Here is a 21396-nt window from a genome sequence, read left to right as displayed (position 1 = left end):
TTCTAGCCTGTTCTTTCTCTATTCTTGCCTTCATCAGTGACTACAATTGTTTTAACTTACTATAAGGCAGAGCTACTTTTTCTAACAGATCTGCATCAGAATTTTCAGTCATGCAGAAAACCAGGAGGTACTCTTCTGATGAAGTACAACAATGTGCATTTTGAGTTTTTTTCCTTACCTTCTGTAAGCAGATAGATTATCTGACACATGATCACACAGATGAAGGGCAGAGCCATTATGGAGAGACATTAAAGGAATCACAGCCTCTGCTGGGCTTCCCTATCTCCTATGCCATTTACTCCATCCTCCAAAGTGCTCCAAAACAGCTGTTAATTTGTAATCTAGTTTCAAGGCATCTTAATATCAAATACAGTAAAGGAGAAACACAGCTGATAAACACCAGTGCACTTGTCAGCAAAACAATTACCATTCACTGTCTCATTGCTACAGAAGTAGAACTACAATGGCTTCAAAATACAGGAAAGGGAATACTAAAGAAAAAAGGGTTATCAAGGCTCATCAGAAGATCTGAAGAGTTCTCAAAATTGTGGGACCATATCTCCTCCCTTATTGCAAGAAATAAGTTGCTCTTTAATCTTATTTTACAGGGCATCCAGACTTGCTGTTAACAACTGAAAAGCATCTAGCAAACATAAAGCCAAAGGAAAAACAAAGGAAAGAGAAAGTTCAACAAAAGTTTGGGACAAACAAGCAATGGCTCACATGAAGGACTTGACAATGATAAGAAACAAAACAAAGGAAGTGGGCAGAGCTTTAGTGGCCTAATCAACAGATAGAGAAGAGGTTTTATGACCAGAGAACTAAATAGCAAGAAAAATATGTGGAGTCTGGATGTTGGCAAGGAGATGAAGAGGCACCAGTGGCAAAATGCAAACACTGAATATTGCAAAACATATCAAAGTTGCTGCTTGTCTTGCATATTCCCTACTTTGATACCTCTCCTCATTTACAGAAGCTACAATCTTAAGCAGCCTTACTTCTACGAACTGGAGAAATACTTTTTCTTGAAAGCAACTACTTCTCTTAAGAGTCTCCACGTACAAAGCCTCCCATATTTAGCTACGCATTAAGTGTCCTTCCAAAAAAAATCCCCCTTGATTTCTCCAACCTCAATGTGCTCTCTGCACTACTGTTATTTCAGCTACCAAGAATCCTAAGTATCTACAATGAGAAACTGCCTTACAACACACCCCATAAAGCAACTCAAAGTAAACAAGTCATTTAATCAAAACATTATATGCCTTCTATAAAGTTGGCATACAGAATGTGTCACTTAAGGGTAGGTGCCTTAAGATTGTATCTGTAACTGTAAAATGAGAGAAGCTCAGAAAATGGCTCAAGTACTAGGTCCAATCTATACTACTGAACTCCTAATTCTGTCCTTAACTCGCTTGTGGGTTACTCCATCTAACTCCCTCCAACACAAATCTACCAATTAGTGTGAAAGTGGTTCAAGGCAACTGGACCCAGCAAATGTTTCATAATGTTTAGATGTTGCCCTAAAGTACCCTACAACTGAACTTTCCTAAGGCTTTCTTTGCTTTATATTTGCCTTTGCAGATACCTTGCTTTGATGACTAAAGTAGCCACAGCTAATCATTCCTTCTACTACTGAAATATCCAACGTGCTTTCAACCATGGGGACAGTGTCAGCAGACTGCAAGAATAAAGAAGGAAAATAAATACCACTCAAAACCCCCAATCTCTTCTTGTCTTGATAAACAAAAGGTCTGCTTACAAACAGTAGTTCCAAAAGCGTTTTAATGCTTCATTTTTCATATGACCTAGAATAATACCTACCAAGTTCCCAAAAGGACTTGCCATAATATAGTTGACAGGGAATAAAATACTCATATATGAACTGAAACCTGATGCACAAATATGTATCATACAAATACACAAACTCTCTTGGTGTAATGCAAAACTAAGTATTAGCAAGCTTTATGAAATATACATGCACACAGACTATATAATATGCCATATACTTCCATCATAAACTGATCCCAAATTTTTACCTTACAAATCACAAACAGAAATAGAAAAAAATCCAAGAATGTATATTTCTGAAAAAATAAATACACTAATCTAAACCCTTTCACTGTAACTTGGCAACAAAATCTACAGAACTCTTCAGAAAAAATGCCTTTTGCTAACACTGGTTAGTATCCTTCTGTTTGAGAATATTTCTTACAAGGTAACACTTGGTCTGTGAAGTACTTCATGAAAAATACCTCCATGAAGCAGCTGCTTGACCTTCCCTTCCTCTTTGCACAGTTGCAGCAGGTTAGGAAAAATTACAGTTACTGCTTCTGCCAAAATCACAGCCAAAGTAGCTCAGTTGCATGGCAGTTGGCTCACAGACCACATTTTTGCCTGTTGTGATACACTAGAAGTTTGAATATATTTTCTAGCAAAACAAAAACAAAAAGTGGAAGGCAGGTTGCAGAAGAGGAGAGTCAGGATTTTTGGAGTAATATCCCTAAACTGTGGACTAATTGCCCCTAGACACTCACCCGCTACCCCAGCAAGACTCAAAAGACCTTAAAACAGCTTAAAGATACTCTTAAGTAATAAATGACACATATTTGGATCTTCTAACAATGCAGCTCTTCCTACAAGAATGTTAGGAAAAATATGTAGTTTTAACTTATTTAAAACTGCACCTGTTGCTACCTTTTCAGTTTCCCTGTATTCCCTTTACTTCTATTGAGCTATTAGCATGGAGGTCCAATCATGTTTCTGTAAATATACTAACCACAAAAGCAGGGCTAAGGAGAATCTCCACCCTTTACTGGATGCATGGGGAAACATAGCAACAAACAATGAGGAAAAGGCTGAGGTAGTTAATGCCTTGCCTCAGTCTTTAAAAGTCAGACCAGTTGTTCTTGGGATACTCAGCCCCCTGAGCTGGAAGACAGGGACAGGGAACAGAATGAAGCCCCCATAATCCAAGGGGAAAAGGTTAGCAACGTGCTACACCACTTAGACACACACAAGTCTATGGGGCCAGATGGGATCTGCCTAAGGGTATTGAGGAAACTGGCAGACGTATTCCCCAAGCCACTTTCCATCATTTATCAGCAGTTCTGGCTAACCAGGGAGGTCCCAGTTGACTGGAGGTTAGCAAACATGATGCCCATCTACAAGAAGGCCAGAAGGAGGATCTGAGGAACTACAGGCCTGTCAGTCTGACCTTGGTGCCAGGGAAGGTTATGGAGCAGATCATCTTGAGTGCCATCATGCGGCACATACAGGACAATCAGGTGATCAGGCCAAGTCAGCATGAGTTTATGAAAGGCAGGTCCTGCTTGCCTAACCTGATCTCCTTCTATGACAAGGTGATCTGTTTAGTGGATGAGGGAAAGGCTATGGATATTGTTTACCTGGACTTTAGTAAAGCCTCTGACACCATTTCCCACAGCATTCTCCTAGAGAAACTGGCTGCTTATGGCTTGGACAAGCGTACTCTTCACTGCGTAAAAAACTGGCTGGATGGCCAGGCCCAAAGAGTGGTGGTGAATGGAGTTAAATCCAGCTGGTGGCCAGTCACAAGTGGTGTTCCCCAGGACTCATTATTAGGGCCAGTTTTGCTTAATATCTTTATCAATGATCTGGACAAGGGGATCAAGTGCACCCTCAGGAAGTTTGCAGACAACACCAAGTTGGGTGGGAGTACTGATCTGCTTGAGGGTAGAAAGGCTCTACAGAGGGAACCAGACAGGCTGGATCGATGGGCCGAGGCCAATTGTATGAGGTTCAACAAGGCCAAGTGCCAGGTCCTGCACCTGGGTCACAACAACCCCATGCAACGCTACAGGCTTGGGGAAGAGTGGCTGGAAAGCTGCCTGGCAGAAAAGAACCTGGGGGTGTTGGTCAACAGTCCCCTGAATATGAGCCAGCAGTGTGCCCAGGTGGCCAAGAAGGCCAATAGCATCCTGGCTATCTCTTGAGATAACACTTCTTTTTACTGTGAGGGTAACTAAGCACTAGCACAGGTTGCCCAGCAAGGTTGTGGAGTCTCCATCCTTGATGATATTCAAAACCATCTGGACATGGACCTAGGCAACCAGCTCCAGGTGGCCCTACTTGAGCAGGGGGGGTGGACCATATGAACTCCAGAGGTCCCTTCCAACCTCAACCATTCTGTGATTCTGTGACTGATTCTATGAAACCTCCTGCTCAAGCCTCACCAGTGCTGAGCAGAGAGCACCTCCTTCAACCTGCTGGCAACACTCTTCCTAACCCAGCCCAGGAGGCTGCCTGCCTTCTTTGCCATGGCAGTACATTACTGGCGCACAGTCAGATTGTTGTCCACCAGTATGCCAAGCTATTTCTCCGCAGAGCTGTCTTCCAGCTGGTCAGCTCCTCTAGGTTTATTCCTCCCTTAATGCAGGATTCTGCATTTCCCCTTGTTGCACCTTCATGTGATTTCTCTCAGCCCAATTCTCCAGCCTGTCCAGATCCCTCTGAATGGATACACAACCATGTGATGTATGAGCAACTCCTCCCAGTTTTGCACCATCTGTGAACTTGCTGAGAGTGCACTCTGTCCCAACATCCAGGTCATTAATGAAGATGCTAAACAGTATTGGCCTCAGTATCAGTTCCTAGGGTACACAACTGATGACTTGCTCCCAGTTGGACTTTGTGTCACTGATCACAAACCTCTAGGTCCACTCATTCAGCCAGTTCTCAACCTACATCACTGTCCACTTACCTAACCCATACTTTGTCAGCCTGGGGACACTATGGGAGACAGCGTCAGAAGCCTTACTCAAGATAAAGAACATCCACTGCTCTCCCTGCCCTGAACATATCTGTAATTACCTACAGTTACTGAAAAATACTGGGAGTACTATTACTTTCCATCAAGGGCTACAGATTTTTTAAGGAACTCAGCAGTGAGAATCACTAAATACAAAAATTGCTCAGCTTCATAGGCAGATCTCAAAACAACACTAGAGAGCACAATCAATTTTTTCCCCAAATAATAAAAGCTTTGTATTTTTTATTGTCAACAATGACAATATTATCCTCAGATGACCTGAAATATTTATAATTATTGATATAATCTTCATTTAGTAAGCCTAAGATCTAATGCCTGAGGAACTCTGATTTTTAATAAAGTGGGCAATAGTTCAACTGTCATTCTAACAGCCACGTGTATGCCCTCCAAACCATTACCAGCTTATGCGCTATCTTCTTTGAATTATTAATCAAGCATTCTGACGTGAATTTTCATCCATGCCAATATAAAAGGAAAGTCAGGGCTTAAGCAGTATATCTACAAATGGAAAAATCATCAAAATCCTGTCACCTAAATCCACAAATCAGGGTAAGGAACACCAACTGCAATCCAATTAAGACAGGCTTAGAGGAAAACAGAGGCAGACTAGTAGGACAGGTTATATAGGGCTTCTAAGGCACCTGAAAAGGAAAGGTTAAGAAAACTCAAACCAAAAGGAAACTGAGGGATTTGAGACAACACTGCCTGGGGAGGAATATAGAGCTATGTATAGTTAAGACATCAAACATCTGGAAGATGGGTAAGACTAACAGCCACATTACTATGGTCTGGAACTCCTCTCTGCACACTGTGTTCCAGAAAGACCATCTTACTACTTGATTATTCAGTTGGGGCTTTAACATGCTACTGTTTGTGAGCTGAAGTTGCACATCTTTTTAATCATGACTTTAGTTTCATAACTCAGAACTATTTTTCCAGCCTATGACATCAATCTGTATTATCTTTACTATCACATTATCTTTTTAAACAACTATCTTTTTTTTTTTTTTTTTTTTAAACCAAAATTTTGAAGGCTTAAGAAAGAAATGGGTTATTCCAGCTGCTGGAATATCCTAAGGCCTCTCCAATACAGTCTGAAATGTAAATACTGCAGGTTCTATAAATGAAATTAAAATCCAACTACGCAAGTAAAATGAATCTGATTTTCATTTAACCATGACAAAAGTGCAAAAGTTAAAAACAGTATCTGGATCCCTTTTATAACTGAAAAGGCTTCTGAAACAGCATAAATCTATCTCATATAAACAAAGAGAACACACAAGAAAGCACCCCTACAAAGTATAGTCCACACAAAGAGAATGGTCTCTCAGTACAACCACTGACAGATGTAATTTCTTTTCTGTAATTATCTGATTTTTCTTTATTTGCTGCAATGTTATCTATGAAATTAGATCTATAAGAACACATGCAAGGTAAATATTCTACCTCAAGTATTTCTATATCTCTTACCCTTAACAAACATTTTTAGGATTCTTTTTATTAAAAAAAAAAAGTATACAGTCATTCAACCATAGCAAAGATGACAACATCCACACCTTTGGCCACTTTCCTATCTAAATGCAACCACCAAAACCAAAGTGCATACAAAGCTATCTTACATAGAATCATATTAGCAGAGTTTTAATTTAGGGAAGTTTAGGAAGAACTGTACTTGTTAAGAAAAAGCAAGTGACGAGTGGTTAATGAGAGTATAATATCCTTAGAGTGATTACTATTGCAAGCAAACCAAATAAATTCTACACTGTCTTCACTGAATAGCAGAAGACGCAACCACCTAGTGCAAACAACTGAAAACTCACCAGTTTACAGCTGTCAGTGGTCTACTCCATACAACAGTATATTCTAGAAATAAAATGGGATAGAGAATCAATTGATTGATTCTCTAATAATTGATTGATTCTCTTCAAAGTAAGAGAAATGGATTAGAGACATGACTACTCTGAAAACATACAAGTGCAATGAAGACGTATGAGCACATCTGTTAGAATAATGCATTGGCTAGTGGGAAAGACAAAACCAGATAAGAGGTGAGACATAAGTAACAATACACATAACTCATGGTGAAACAACCAAAATAAGAAAGAAGCAGCTGAAATAATAAACACAGGAGAATAAGGTATTTATTTAAGAACAAGCTCATCTGAATGTAATGGAAATGGCTGGCTGCAGATCTGTATAAAGACAGTCAGCTTAAAGGCTCAGCAATAGAAAAAATGAGTGATGTTATCAACTGCAACAAGTTTTAACTCTGTTAAGGTCAAACCTCTTAGCTAGACATTTTTCCAGACTGACAGAGATCGTGACCAAAATAGTTTAAATACCATGGCACTGCAGCACAAGTTAGAGAAGAGGCTTCCAATTATTTTAATTTGCAAACATAAAATTTTTCAGTAGCGGTTTGGATCATTCTAAAGAATTTAAACTACAAACAACAGGCTTCTACTTTTTGACCTTATCTTACTTTGTCTTTGTATTGGCTTTTGCTAGGACAGAGTTAATTTTCTTCAGAGTAGCTTGTATGGTGCTTGCGGTTTGGATTTGTGATGGAAACAGTGTTGATGACACACCTATGCTTTAGCTGTTGCTGAGCAGTGCTTGCACACACAGAGTCAAGCAAGGCCTTTTCTGCTTCTCATACCACCCTGCCAGTGAGTGGGCTGGGGCTGCACAAGAAGTTGGGAGGGGACAGCCGACCCCAACTGACCAAAGGGATATCCCATACCATATGATGTCATGTTCAGCATATGAACCTGGGGGAAGAAGGAGGAAGGAGAGGACATTCACAGGTATGGGGCTTGTCTTCCCAAGTAACCATTATGCATGATGGCACCCTGCTTTCCTGGAGATGGTTAAACATTGGCCTGCTGATTGGAAGTAGTGAATTACTTCCTTTTTTTGCTTTGCTTGTGCACACAGCTTTTGCTTTACCTATTAAACTGTCTTTATCTCAATCCATAAGTTTTCACTCTTCTATTCCTCCGTCTCCCCCATCCCACTGGCAGCGGGAGTGACCAAGCAGCTGTGTGGTGCTTAGCTGCCTACTGGGATAAAACCACAACACCTTTTCATAGAATCTATAAAGTATTTTCCAAGAGTTCACAAACCTCAGTCCAAAAACCATTACCTTAGACAATTATGCTTGGGAACACAAGTCAAGGAAAGTTAAGGGAAGAAGATGAAAAGAAGGAATGGCACTAATCTAACTAGAGGGCTCCAGCTTTATGTGGTGACAAGGAAGCTGAATTTTTGTTTCTTTTCTAAGGTGTACAACTGGTATAGATTTAGATTTATTAAATTAATAACAAGAGAAAAGAAAAAACCTCACAGCATTCCCAGGCCAAAGTAGTCATAGATATACTAGATGCAAAGAAAAAAAGTATCATTCAGTTACAACAATAAAAACTAATTAAGTCCATCAACATATTCATCAGTCTGAAGGGAGGCAATGAGCTATAACATGCTATTTACTATGAAATACTGGCTACTAAGAAAAAGCATATTAAGCTTATTAATATGCTTCATAACATATGAAACATTAAATCTAAATGTACAGAAACCATATACCTTAATGCAGTCATTTACGGCAATGTGCCAATTGCTAGTATTCCTTTGGAGGGGCACAATAGTAGGAACTGGCTGTGAAAGACCACTGGGAAAGGTTAGCTGTGAAAGAGTATATTTACAATATAAAAACTTTAGTTAATTATAAACCAACTATTTCAACCACCATCTCAGTGTGAAGCAGTGTTTATGGCAAGCAAGGTAAGAAAGAAAGAGACAAACATGCACCCATGTATTTAAAGAGATGCTGCAAGGTATCAAGTTTCCTAAGTAAACTAAGGATGTGGAAAACAGTTTGCATGAAGTACTTCAGTACCAAAGACTGTATTACTGATATGCCGTATGTGCTTTCTACAAAGACATAAATAGTCTTTAAATTATGGGTTTGGTGAAACATATGTAATCACATGACAGGAGAAGAATTTACTAAAGAAACATCTTCAAAATATTTTGGACAGGAGGAAGGTCATAATATGGGAGGAAAAACAAAACCAAACCCCCACAGCTGATGGTTAATATAGCAGAAACACAAATTTAACATCAAGTTTTTAAGTATGCAGGAAGCACATTTACTACATTTAACACAGCTGGTAGTAAGGAATGGTAACTTCTTAGATTGCTCCAGCCTAACTTTAACTGCTTCTATTTGCCACCTAACAGACCATCAGCATGCCAGAGCAGATAGCGTAATAGAAACTGAAACTTCAACTGGCATTTCCTCTCAGTTTAAAAACAAAAAAGAACATCCAAAAAACCCACCACAAACCAACAACATAAAAGGAAAAAAAAAAAAAATAGAACATACACACAGATGGTTTCTAATCAGTACATGTAAGAATCCCAGGGGGACACAGATCAGAAAGTCTGAAGATTACTGAGAACCAGAAATCAGACTTTATATGAAAATTGCCAGCAGAACTCATACACCTTTAAAAAAAATGGAAGCAAAGTCCAATTTCAGTTAAGCAAAAATAAGTTTGATTATTTCTCAAATTACCAGCTGTAGCCATTCTGAAATAAGTTAAAATATTAAGCAGAACGAACCACAATCATTGCAAATCTAATATGCTGATTTCTCTCCTACCCCACTTAGGAGTTGTATTTACTCATGTTTGCACATTAAAATTCCAAATTCTTGTGAACTTCAGCAGAATATTCAGACAATGTTTGCTAGTTTAAAGTGGAAGAGACTTCATTATCCACAGGAAAAAAAAAACCACAAAATTCTTGCAATGACCTCATATAGATTTAATTACTAAACGTATAATGCTAATACTTGAACCAGATGTGTTACCACTATTAAGAACTTTGGCATTGTATAGATACCAACACCCACAATCATATTCCCACAAATATTCTCATCAGTAATCCCCAAGCTGATGTTCAGAAAGGATAAATTATTTTAAAAGTTTAAAACACATTAAATATGGTATTTAGGAACTGGGCTGAGCAGCCAAGATCCTCAAAGATGGCAACAATATCAAGAGATCATCAAACATCAAGGATTAATCTAGCAATAAAGGAAAATGACATAAGGCTTTACTTGTGCTTGAAAAGCATCTACAAGAATGCCAAAACCCAAGAGCAGGTAATGGGAATTGAAAAAGAGGCAATAATCTGATGTCTTTATTATTTACCTTACTAAAAAGACACTTCCCAAGACAATTACCATATGAACACTAGAAAGGCCTAACCAATAATGGCCGAAATATTACACCTAAATAGTTAGGTACCCAATACAAATGTTTCAGTAACAAATTGATTATGTGGAGAACATGGCAATCTTCTCCACCGGTGAACATTCAGAATGTCACTATTTAACAGTACAAACATCGTAGCTGCTGCTACTTGACACACTCTCATAGCTAACAAAAAAATAGCTTAAGAGCTTTTTGTAACTTCTGTTCAATTCCAGTTTGGCCTATAATCGAACTTTTAACTGAAGAGCAAAAGGTTCCACATAGTATTATTTTGTAATCCAAGACAAATAACAGCAAGGGGGGGGGGGGGGGAGAGAGAAAATAAAAATCACACAATGTGATTCTATCACATGCACTAATTCCTCTCCAAACTACACACTTAACTTGTAAATGAAGGAGCAGAAGGATACATGACTACAAAAGACAAAGGTGTCTTTTAACATCACTAGGCTTCTGAGGCTGCTTCAGCCTCTATTTTTATGAAAAGGAAATGCATTTCCATCAGCCCATAATACCTGAATATTCTCGTGGATTCTAGGTTTTTTCAATTTTTCAAATCGTTTATATAAATTATATTATTTTTATGTATATGCACACAAATAAACATCTTAAGCCTCTTAACATAATATTATTAGCTGCTTTTCAGCTTCTATTATTATGTTTTCTACACTAACGCTGTACAAATACAATCCATGTTAGACTAAGCAACTACTACAGATTTTTAAAAGAACTATTATGTAGAACTGTTTTCCTTATCAGAATATAAGGTAAAGAAGATAAGTAAAAATACACTGGTTTAGTCATCAGTTAATCCCTATTAACCAACAGCACAATATAGTATCAAAACATTACTATACTGCAGCTAAAGCCTACAGCAGACAGCAACAGCAACTTTCATCAGCTTTTCTAAGGCACAGGTTAGCTTAATATAAGACTCAACAGCACATCGATTTTCCAATAAAATAAAGTTTTAAGTTTACATAAGGGCTTACTTAAAAATATTTTTTTTAGATGACATTTACAAAACATAAGAATTGAAAAATATAATAGAATATTTCAGTTGGAAGGGACCTACAGAGCAAACCTTTTTACAGGAATAAGCAGGAAAATGTAATATGTAATGTATAATACTTCACAAGAAACACCGCTATCATTTTGTTAGTCTTTATGCATATAACCTTTATTTTCTCAATCAAATGAATGCTTCCAAACTATGTGCAATTATAATTTCATTTTTAAAAAGCATCAAGTCCCAAACAACAAACAGCTTACAGCTTTTGTAAAGGCTTTAGATCTGAAGAAATTAACACTTTCTGGCGTACCAACAATCAAACACAAATTACACACATCTAAATTTACTAAACATGGTTTCTACAAATTCTTTAGTAACTTGGCAGTGCAAAGGTGAAATGCTTCAGTAGTGTTTCTCCAATAAATTTTGAAATATATACTTGAAACATCCCAGGGCCAAGTAAGCACTGCATTACTGAGCATAAGGAGCATAAGGGAAGACTTTGTGTCAACTTCAAAAAGCCTAAAGACTAACCTAATGATCAATTTTCTCCAGAGGATGTATAATTTACAACTATGAGTGTGGATGAGCTGGCCTACTTCCAAAAATTTCTTTTATCATCCAGTAGAAAAAAAATCACTGTAAAATGAGAGAAAGTTGGCTGCCTCTTCTTCAGCCATCTGATTTCTGGTTAATGGCAGAAATCGTACATTCCAGTCGTCACTGAAATTCTCCTTGATCTCAATCAAGCCACTTTACAACATTAGATTTGTTTGGGGATTTTGTCCCCACAATACAAACAGAAGCTTTTCACATCTGAAGGATCTAAGTTAAAAGAGGCAACTTTAGCAACAAAGTAATGGACAAAAAAAAAGTAACCCCCCAAAAGCACTTTTCTTTTCAAATGGTTAATGTTTTTAAACTAATTGATAGAATGTTTCTACTGAACTTTATGAAGCGAACAAATTAAGCACCTGACAAGCTCAGCAGGATGGCTACCTTCAGTAAGGAACGTAACAAATTTTCAATATTGACTATTCAATAAATACTGCCGCATCTCTGATACCCAATGTTACTACAGAAATCCAGACACAGCACTCACAAGTAATTTAAAGTGCAAATGGAACCAAAGAACCTATTCAGAAATGATTCTTGGATCTGCATGATGTTACTTTTACAGTTGCTGAGTTGATATCCTAGAGACAAAAAAAAAAAGATATGATGATCTTTACTAAAAAGATCACTTGATAAGCTGTGAAACAGATGAAAAACACTTTGACATGAGTATGAAATTCATGCCATTTTTAGAGTATATTGTTATTGTACTATTAAAATTTCAAGTTAGTCAAAATTCTGTAGTGAACATTTTCATTACAAAACAGGCCACACTAAAGCCACTACAAATTTGTATATCTATCCATATTTGACAAAGCCAAAGAACACACTGAGCCTGATACTTCTGGTAGTACATACATAGGTAAAAGAAGAGTAAAGGTACTGACAATTCAGGGAAAACCCTGAGATGCACAAGAGAGAATAGCAGCAATTCAGCTGGACAGGGATGTTTCTTAGGATTAAGTTACACAACAGAAAAACTGTACCTTTGAAGACAGCAAAAATGTGAAAAATCAGAAATACCTTACTTTGCAAATACAAAGCTTCAGGACTGAAAGCAGTTAACAACGTACATTACTTCAGTAAGAGAGCAGACTGCCAGTTCCATCTACTCAGAACTCAGCATATGAGAGAACACTCCAACAACATGAAGTTTTTACTTGCCCTCTGAAGAGGCTCATACTTCCTACTAGTGTTTTACAAACTTTCATGGCTACACTAGCCATTATGCCATTACTAGTCATTTTCATATATTTCAGTAGCCACAAAGCAGAGACTACAAAATAGGCATACTCAGAGTAGATTTATCTTCCAAACCAATCTTGACTTGACAAGTAAATTTCCCACCGCTAGTAGTACTGTAACAGATTCTTAATTTTGTTATCTGAGCAAAAATGGTTGCATGTTAAATTGCAGGATTAGATTCTTCTTTCTGTTTCCTTTCATAAAACTATTACGCTGGCACTGGTGACAAAAACAGCAGTTTCTCTGCTCCCACCTCTCTGTACATAGATCTTTGTGCAACCCTTCACCTCACGCTGTCACAAGCACAATCACAAGGTGAGCCAGATCAGGGAATTAGTCTGGATTACAACAAACCATTTTTGCCAAGTTAATTTTAACCCAGAGTGAGTCTCTAATCTGTTACTGCAAGAGACTATATAAATAATTATGTCAACGTGGCAGGGGGAACAAGCACACCAACCGAACAGTCTCCTTTGGAGACTGAAGCGTTCATGACACCACAGCCAGTATCACATGAGGAAATGCAAAGCACTGCTAATTCTGTTTCACAGCCAATTACTGCATCCTACTCAACACATAATATTCATCGCTTTCAGATGACAGCCAGCACAAACACCTTGCAAACGTGATATTAATCTTGTGACTTTCAGATAATCACCACAATGTTTAATTTCCTTATCTACGCACGAGGATTTTCATACTGCCTTCTAGTTCTTCATAAGCATTAAAGACAGGTTTGGAATAAAACCACTCACTGAGGCAGGCGTTGGTCATGCCACGTGAAGTGTAGAGTACAATTTTGCAGACTTGAAGCAAAAATTCTACATCGACATATTGCAAGTAGGTTGCACCATCATTCTTCAAATTAGTCTTCTTTGAGCACAGGAAGAATTTTATTAATGTTCATAAGCCAATCTGTTTAGTTTTGTAAGTTACTTCAAGGTATTTTTCTGGTCACAAACATTCTTACTGACAGATTAAGAGGCTTCAGATTTTCCACATAGATAAAAATCAAGTTAAGACTCTTGTTATAAACTGTATAATCTTAACCTCCAATTAATTTATCTGGCACTGTTATCTACTGTAGAAACTAGATGCAGTCACAAATCACTTTAAAGCACGTCTTTAGAAAATGTTTGTAATTTTTTTTACCATTTTTGTCTGTTTAAGACTCCCTGGTGGCTGAAGTTCTCAAATCTTAAATTGCAATATTTTGACACTAATATGAAGAAAGGGTGGAGATCATGAGCAGTACCTTGGCTGCCACTAGTCTGATACATGAGATGTTGGGGGCGAGTACCAAGAGGTAGCGGGGCAACTAGCTGATTACTAAATACTCCTCCTCTCAAAAGTCCTACAGTAGACATTGGCTGTATTCACCAGTATTAACTAGCTGTCATTTACTTGCCAATAGCTTAACATTACCTGTTTACTCTGTATGAGGAGTCTGGCTTCTTTGATTTGCTCTAAGATGACATGATGTAGGCAAGGTACATGACTAAATCTAGCCTTCAAGAATAAAGACATACAGTAACTGCAAATGTCACTGTTTCTTTTAACTGGTATTCTCATAAGAATCTGCTAATAAGAAATAGAACCCAAAAGAATGCAATCTATGGTCTCTTGGAGTTAAAAGTAATTATTTTAAGAACATCAGTTAAAGGAAACATTAACATTTACACCCACCAAAAGCTAGTATTTTCTACAGTTGTAAGTAGAAGAGATACCAGTTGAATTATCCTGAAACCAAAAAACATGGAGGACACAATGAATTCAGAACTACAACTTTAAAAAAATACAGACACTTTAAGGCAAAATTCAGACAAATATCTGAACACCATGGAGCAATCACACGGCTGATCTCCTTGCATTTAGTAGTTTCCTTACACTTAGCACCTGCAGTCCCAGGACTGAATGAGACAAAGCTTTAACAGTAGGAAGAGAAGATTTAAAGGGAAAAGCATGAGCACTGAACTGAGGAATATATGGGGTATGAAAACACTCACAGGTCTACACAGAGGAAAAAAGAATTATGGTTTCCCTGTCATATACTCCGACAAGAACTCAGTCATGGCAAAGATGTCGAATGCCAGTGTTAACAGTCCACGTTTCCAGCACTTGCCATAAGCACATTGGGAAAGTTATGTTATCCTTTTAGTTTCTTATGTTAATTCCACTCCTAGACACAGCCTTTCTGGGGAGTGGGGTGGGAAATAAGCCTTACTGTTCCAGTCAGACTGAAAAAACAACAACAAAAAAAAAACCCAAAACCCCAAACCGAAGCAGCCAACCACCTAGTGCTCTACAACCGTTTACAAACTTGAGAAACAACGGTGACTCAAAGCTCTCCTCACGGCCAGGCCACCCACGGCACAGCTTAAGGCCAGCAGAGGCTGAGAGAGAACACAGGAAGGTGAGGGTTTCGTGTCATCCGCATCCTCAGCGGCCTCCGGCGGGAAACAATGGGGGAGCGCCCGGGCACGGCGGGGGAGCCCGCCCCTCGCCCCCCTCACACAGAGCAGCCGCCAGGCCGGGGCTCCGGCCGGGCACCCCGCCCTCGCCTCCGCCCCCCGGCCCGGGGCTGCGGGGGTAACGGCCGCGGCGGCCACGCGCGAGGCCCGCCGCCCCGCCCCGCCTGTCAGACGGACCGTGCGCGACCAGGTTGAGGGGAGGGCGGCGAGGCAGCCCGGGCGAAAAGCGGCAGGAGCAACAGGCACCCTGCTGCGGCCCGGGGACGGGGCCGGAGGGCCGGCAGGCAGCACCGGCAGCTGCCGGCGGGAAAGGGAGCCCCGAGGGGCACCATCCACCGGCGCGGGGGGACGACACGGACGACACGCACGGACACGCACACGCAGACTCAGGGCGCGGGTGGGGGCGGCACACCTCTCCCAACCCCCCGGCTCCCCCCGGCAAAGCGCTGCCTAGGACGCAGCCTCCCTCCAGATACCGAGGCCGCCTGCAAGGCGGCAGGGGAAGAGATCACCCGAAAGAGAAGGGGAAAAATAAGGCAGGGCGGCTCAAGGCCGCTCCGGCGCACGGCAAAGCGCCAAGGTCCCTCGCTCGGGCGGCCCCGCCGGCGGGATCCGCGGGTGCCCTGCGCAGCAGGCAGAGACCGCGGGGTTCAGCCCGCTTCAGCGGCGCGACAGGCCCCGGCCGGAGCGAGGTCTGGCCCGAGGTCTCAACATGGACACCGTGAGGAAACGCTCATGCATCCCCCCAGGCGGCCGCGGAAGGACGGGCGGAGCGGGGCCTTTTACATCGCTACCCTCCGCCACTAGGGCGTGACGGAGCCCCCGGCCTCCGCGCTGGGGGAGGGGAGCGGGCACAGGTAACTCCCCCCCGGGCCCCGGGAAAGGGAGGTGGCAGCGCCATCTGCACGGTAACGCCGGCCAAGCTAGCGGCAGGGCCCGGGCGGCGGGGAGGGGGGTGGCACCTGGGCAGCCGCCGGGTTACATCACCGCCCCCTCCGTCCCCCGGGGCCCGGCGGCGGCCACATGGCAGAGGCAGCGGGGGCAACCGCGCTGCCGGACGAGGGGGCCAGCAGAGAGGATAAGGAGGGCGGCGGCCCGGAGAGAAGAGGCGTGCCGCCGCCGGGGGGAAGGTGCGCGCACGGGGCCGGGGGCAGCCGCCGGGGAAAGGGCCGCTCCCAGCCGGCGACAGGAGGGGCGGCGGCGGCCGCCGGGGGCCGCCCGTCTCGCCCGGGAGGGAGCTCGGCGCGCGTTACCTGCCCGGGTGGCTCCCCAGCTCCCGGTCGCTCAGCGCCGCCGTGTAGATCTTCCGGTATCTGTCGGCCAGGGCCTTCCCGGAGAGCAGCAGCTGGTAGCGGCTCCGGCAGCCCAGCGACGGCGGCGCCAGGGCGCCGGGCAGGGCTCCCAGCCCGCCGGCCGAGCCCTCTTCGGGCCCCATGGGCCCCGCCGGACCGGAGCCGCTGGAAAAGAAGAAGAAGCCGCCCTCGGCCCCGGTGCAGGCGGCGACGGCGGCTCCCGCAGAGGCGGCGGCGGCTGCGGCGCTCATCCCCCTCCCCGCCCGCCCCCTGGTGGCTGCGCTGCCTCCCGGCGCCAGGCGGACACAGGCGGCTCCCGCTGCCTTCACCGCCGGGGCCCAGCCATGGAGAGGCCGCAAAAGCCGCCGCCGCCGCCGCCGCCCCCGAGGCTGCTCATCCACCCGCGCCGGGGCCGGGGGTGCGGGAACACCCCTCTCCTCCCCACAGGCGGCGGCTGGGGGCCCCGCCCGCCCGCCCGCTCTCCGCCCCGGGCGCAGCGCCGGCCGCCGCTCCCTCCCGCCGGCGGGCGCGCTAAGCTCTGGGCAGGACCGTGTGCCGCCGGGACGTGAGGGGCGGAGAGGGGAGCGGGGGCCGGCCGCTCGCTTCCCCCTTCCCGCTACGGGTGGGGGGGGGCGGAGGCGGGGGGGCGGAGGCCGGCGCCTGTCGCTTCCCCTCCGGAGTTTCTCCTCAGCGGCGCCACCGCCCTCTCTCCGCACAGCCGCCCCGGCCCCACCTCCCTCCCGCCGCCAGCCCGGCCGGCGGGCGCATGCGCCGCCCGGCCCCGCCCCCACCCGCGCGGCCCCCGGGAAATCCGGGGCCGAGCGAGCGGCCGCACCTGCGGCGCGGGGCGGGGCGGGGCGTGGCGGCGGGCGGGTGCCGGGGCCGGCGGGCGGCCGCCGGGGCCGGCGGGCGGCCGCCAAGAGGCCTGGGGTGGTGCCCGCCCGCGGTCGGGCTTCGCGGGCAGCTTGTCCTTCGCCCCGCTGAGAGCGCACGCCTCTCTGTCTCGTTTTATTTGGGTGTCTCGCTGCATCTGGGCGAGACGCAGAGAAAGTCCCGGTTTTGGCGAGGACAGCCGTCGCAGCCTCGTTGCGTCGCCGTATGGCCCCACACCGGAGCGTTCGGCGCACGTCTCGGGCATGAGAGGTCCGCTGTGACCAACTGCGGCAGCTGAGCCCCGGTGTGCCAGTGCCCCACGCCCTGTTTCTGTGCTTCGTTATGCTAGCTAGGCAGGATCTCCTCCAGGAGCAATTGCCGCTCTTTCTTACTTAATGCCGAGTTCACTAAATCCAGTTGCCACCTTAGGCCGAGACTTCCCGGAGTTGTCGTCACTGGCTCCAAGATAACCTTACCTGCTTTTAGAGGATAAGGGGGGGCATGGCGGTAGGCACTCTTAACAGTGTATCTTGTTACGTTACCTCCATTCACCCAGGTTACTTATCTTCACATCTCTTGCCTCTTACGTTTTTACCTTTTATCTCTTGGAATTGTAGCCCTGCAGTTTTGCTGCACTTTCTACTGCTTTACACAGCTGAACACTTCAGGTATACAGGCCACAGTACATGTTACTAAAAAAAAAAAAAAAAAAAAACCTGCATGCCAAATGGGGCTTGGTTTGCAGTCTGCAGAAAACTGTCATCCAAAGAAGGTGCATGCTGTCATATTTTCTTCTTTTTTCTTCTCCCCTCCAAAAGAGGGCCTAAATAAAGCCTGGGATTCTGCTGATTCTGAATAGAGATAAATATTTTTGCAAACGATTTCTTTCTACATAACAGCAAATGTAAGAGAACTATGCAACTGTCGTCTTAAGCTTGTGTATCACCCCCCAATGCTTAAAGCATTCAAGCCAAATTTCAAGTACCTTTTTTTTTTACAGAGAACTGGGAATGTCAAAACCAGTGAATTCGCACAGGTTTTCTCAGAGGTAGCTGTCCAGGTAGCAGAAAGACATTCAAATTAGTGCCATCACTGAAGAAAAAGCTACTTTCTGAATGCAGTTAGAGGCACCAGAGGCCATCCAAGAAGTATTTAAAACACTAAGTGCATAAAAAGCTTTCAATTATAATTCTTATACGGTAGTGGGTGGGGAAGAAAGAAAAAAAAGAAGAAGAAAACAATAATCCAGCAGCGATAAAAGGAGCCACAACAAAACAAGCGCCATGTCTTATGGTGCTAGCCACCACCCAATTGCATTCCCTCTGAGAATCAGCGTAGTATGTCTTTCTAGCTCCTCTTTTAGTCATTACCTGAAATCATTCCTACAGGCAAGAACCAGAAGAAAAAAAAAAAAACAAAAACTAACTTTTAGCTCATTTTTTTATTTTGTTGTAAGCTGCTACGTTATATCCAAATAGTAATTTTTTCTTCACCAGACACACACTGCCTGACAAATGGGCTATCTTCTGGTATGACATCATCTGTCACATCTCAAAATTATTTTGCACTAGTGCTGTTGTAGCCATCTTAATGCGCTTGTCATAAAAGCTAAGTGCTGGCAAACTGTTATGAAAGTGATGCAATTTATTGCAATTCTTGCATATTGCTCCAAACTCCAGAATTTGTCTGGGCTTGTGTTGTACAGAGCCACACACAGTGTGGTGAGCAGTATTCTTTGCAAGCTGCAACTGCTACTCCGCATCTCTTTTTATCTCAAGTCTTTTTGCTTTTGGGGGGAATCTTTCTAAGTGTCCACAATGCAGAGTCCACCTTCCATAAGCTTCAGCCTGTGACGAGCAATAGTGTTTGGCAATGTAACCAGGATCTGCCAAGCAAGAATAACTCTGGACCTTCTTACAGTCCACCTCCAAGCTCTCTTTCTCTTCACTCAAAATACAAAGTAGTCTCCAACTTGTGAGGCTGTTAATGGCACCAACTGGGAGCTGGATGTTCAGTCCTCATTCACAGCCATATTTTCACTTCTTGTTTGGTCCTCAGGGGAAGCCACCTTTTCTCCCCCCCCACCCCCTTTTTTTTTTAATATAACTGTGGTACTCATATTTCACATTCTTTCTCTGAGATGGATTCTGAGCAATAATACCAGTACTGTGCCACGTAAGAACATTCAGGAATACACATTTCATCCGGACCAGCCTTATGCTAGATCTGATATTGACTATACTCTGTAGTTAGCATAAAATCATTACAGGTTCAAATTTTGTTGGTTGGTTTGTTTTTTTGGTTTTGTTGGGTTTTTTTAAAGTGGTAGTATAGCTTTGGAGACTCTGTTTGCACTGGATTAGCCCTTTACTTTATGTAGCTGCAGAGTTTTTGACCTAGCAGTACATGTTTGAAAAATGGATTTATTATACCATCAAAACAAACTCAGTCAACTGAAAGATACTATTAAGTGCTTTGCAACCAGAATGTGTCTTCTGACAATACTCAACTCTTTCCCTGTTTGCTAACATCTGCTTGCTCTTACAGAATGAAGCACTTTGCCAGTCAGCATCTCCCTTTTACTTTAAGGTGGGGGTTTCAGCAGTTGCATTCATTCACTTGGCACCTTTATAAATAAGGTTTAGCAGAACAAATTGTTCAGAAGTCATCCAGAAGCAGAGTCTGACAGTCTGTCTTGTTTACTATCACTGCTCATATGGATCAGCATTGTACAAACCTGAGTGTCAACACAGCAGAACAAGAATTTCCACCAGGTAATTCCAAAGCTCCTATATCTGGCATGACTGGACATAAAAGAGAAAGTTCCATGATTTCATAACTTAACCCTTATACTTTTCAATTGTATTTCCAGGCCTTGGTTCTTTAAGCTTTCAAAATATGGTATAAACTAATATAGTAATTTCTTCACAAGCAAGCAGGGAGTCTGGAATAAGACAACTTCAAAATACGTAAACTAGACAGTTTACATATCAAATTGCAGCCAGGGAGTTATGAACCACAGAACTCAGTACTTCTGCAATAAAACTTGTGATTTACTACAATGAGGTGATGTTAGAGTTCTTTGTTCACCTGAAACAGCTTGCTCTTACCATCACATTTTCTCTGCAAATAGGACTTAAACCAGTATAATGGGGGTGGGGGGTGGGGGGGGGGGTGGATCTCTTGGTCACTAAGCTTCTGTCACTGTCAAAACGTGTTAATGTGAGGCTGTTAATAGGATTAGTTAAAGACACCATTTTTCATCACATAGTTCCAACAAAGCTGAAGTCTATTTTGGCATTCTTACTTTGTAATGTACATCTGTCTTTATTTTAAGTCGTCAGCATTTATTTTCAGACTTCATTATTACTGGGGACGGGACAACACCAAAGCCACAAAGCTTTACAACATCATTCTTGTCCTGTGCTTTTCTATCATAAAGAGTTCTTTACTGATAAAAAGCACAGGACAGGCACTATGCTGCCTCCGTATTAGAGACAAGGCCTTCTTCTCCATTGCTACAATGGAGACGCTTGTTCCTCCCTATCCAATTGTTTTCCAGGTCAAATAGCAATACCAACTTATGCTTACTCATGTTTAGTTTCTATATACAGCACAAATGAAGGAAAACAAAGTGCACATTTTTAAAAAATAAAAATAATTAAAAAAAAAAAGGAAAAATCCAACTCTCCAAATATATTTGCTTTGTCTTCTTTTTTGCAAGGCAAGTTTTCCCAGTCTTAATTGTAGAGACATGCTAAAAGAAAACAAACAAACAAAAAAACCCCACTTTATTTTT

The 21396-nt window shown here is 42.9% G+C and overlaps 1 protein-coding gene and 1 long non-coding RNA gene across 11 annotated transcripts in view; one reads left to right on the top strand and one right to left on the bottom strand.

The window, feature by feature from the left end:
- Nucleotides 1-17248, bottom strand: part of MYCBP2 (MYC binding protein 2) — a 205561-nt gene extending 188313 nt beyond the window's left edge. For 3 of the 10 annotated variants that reach the window (XM_052785932.1, XM_052785933.1, XM_052785936.1), the window contains exon 1: nucleotides 16686-17248. In XM_052785932.1, coding sequence (XP_052641892.1) covers nucleotides 16686-16975 — 290 coding nt within the window. In that variant the 5' untranslated portion in view covers nucleotides 16976-17248. The remainder of the gene's footprint in view (nucleotides 1-16685) is intronic. The other 7 variants (XM_052785938.1, XM_052785940.1, XM_052785941.1 and 4 more) reach the window with 4 other exon arrangements.
- On the top strand, nucleotides 15950-20659 carry LOC128141323 (uncharacterized). The gene is made up of 2 exons (XR_008234958.1): nucleotides 15950-16289; nucleotides 20145-20659. It is a non-coding gene; the product is annotated as an uncharacterized LOC128141323 (long non-coding RNA).
- The last annotated feature ends 737 nt before the right edge of the window (nucleotides 20660-21396 follow it).

This window comes from Harpia harpyja, chromosome 4, assembly GCF_026419915.1.
Source record: "Harpia harpyja isolate bHarHar1 chromosome 4, bHarHar1 primary haplotype, whole genome shotgun sequence".
NCBI classification, from domain to species: Eukaryota; Metazoa; Chordata; class Aves; order Accipitriformes; family Accipitridae; genus Harpia; species Harpia harpyja.
Note: the sequence above shows the minus strand (reverse complement) of the source record. Positions and strands in the feature narration are given on the sequence as shown.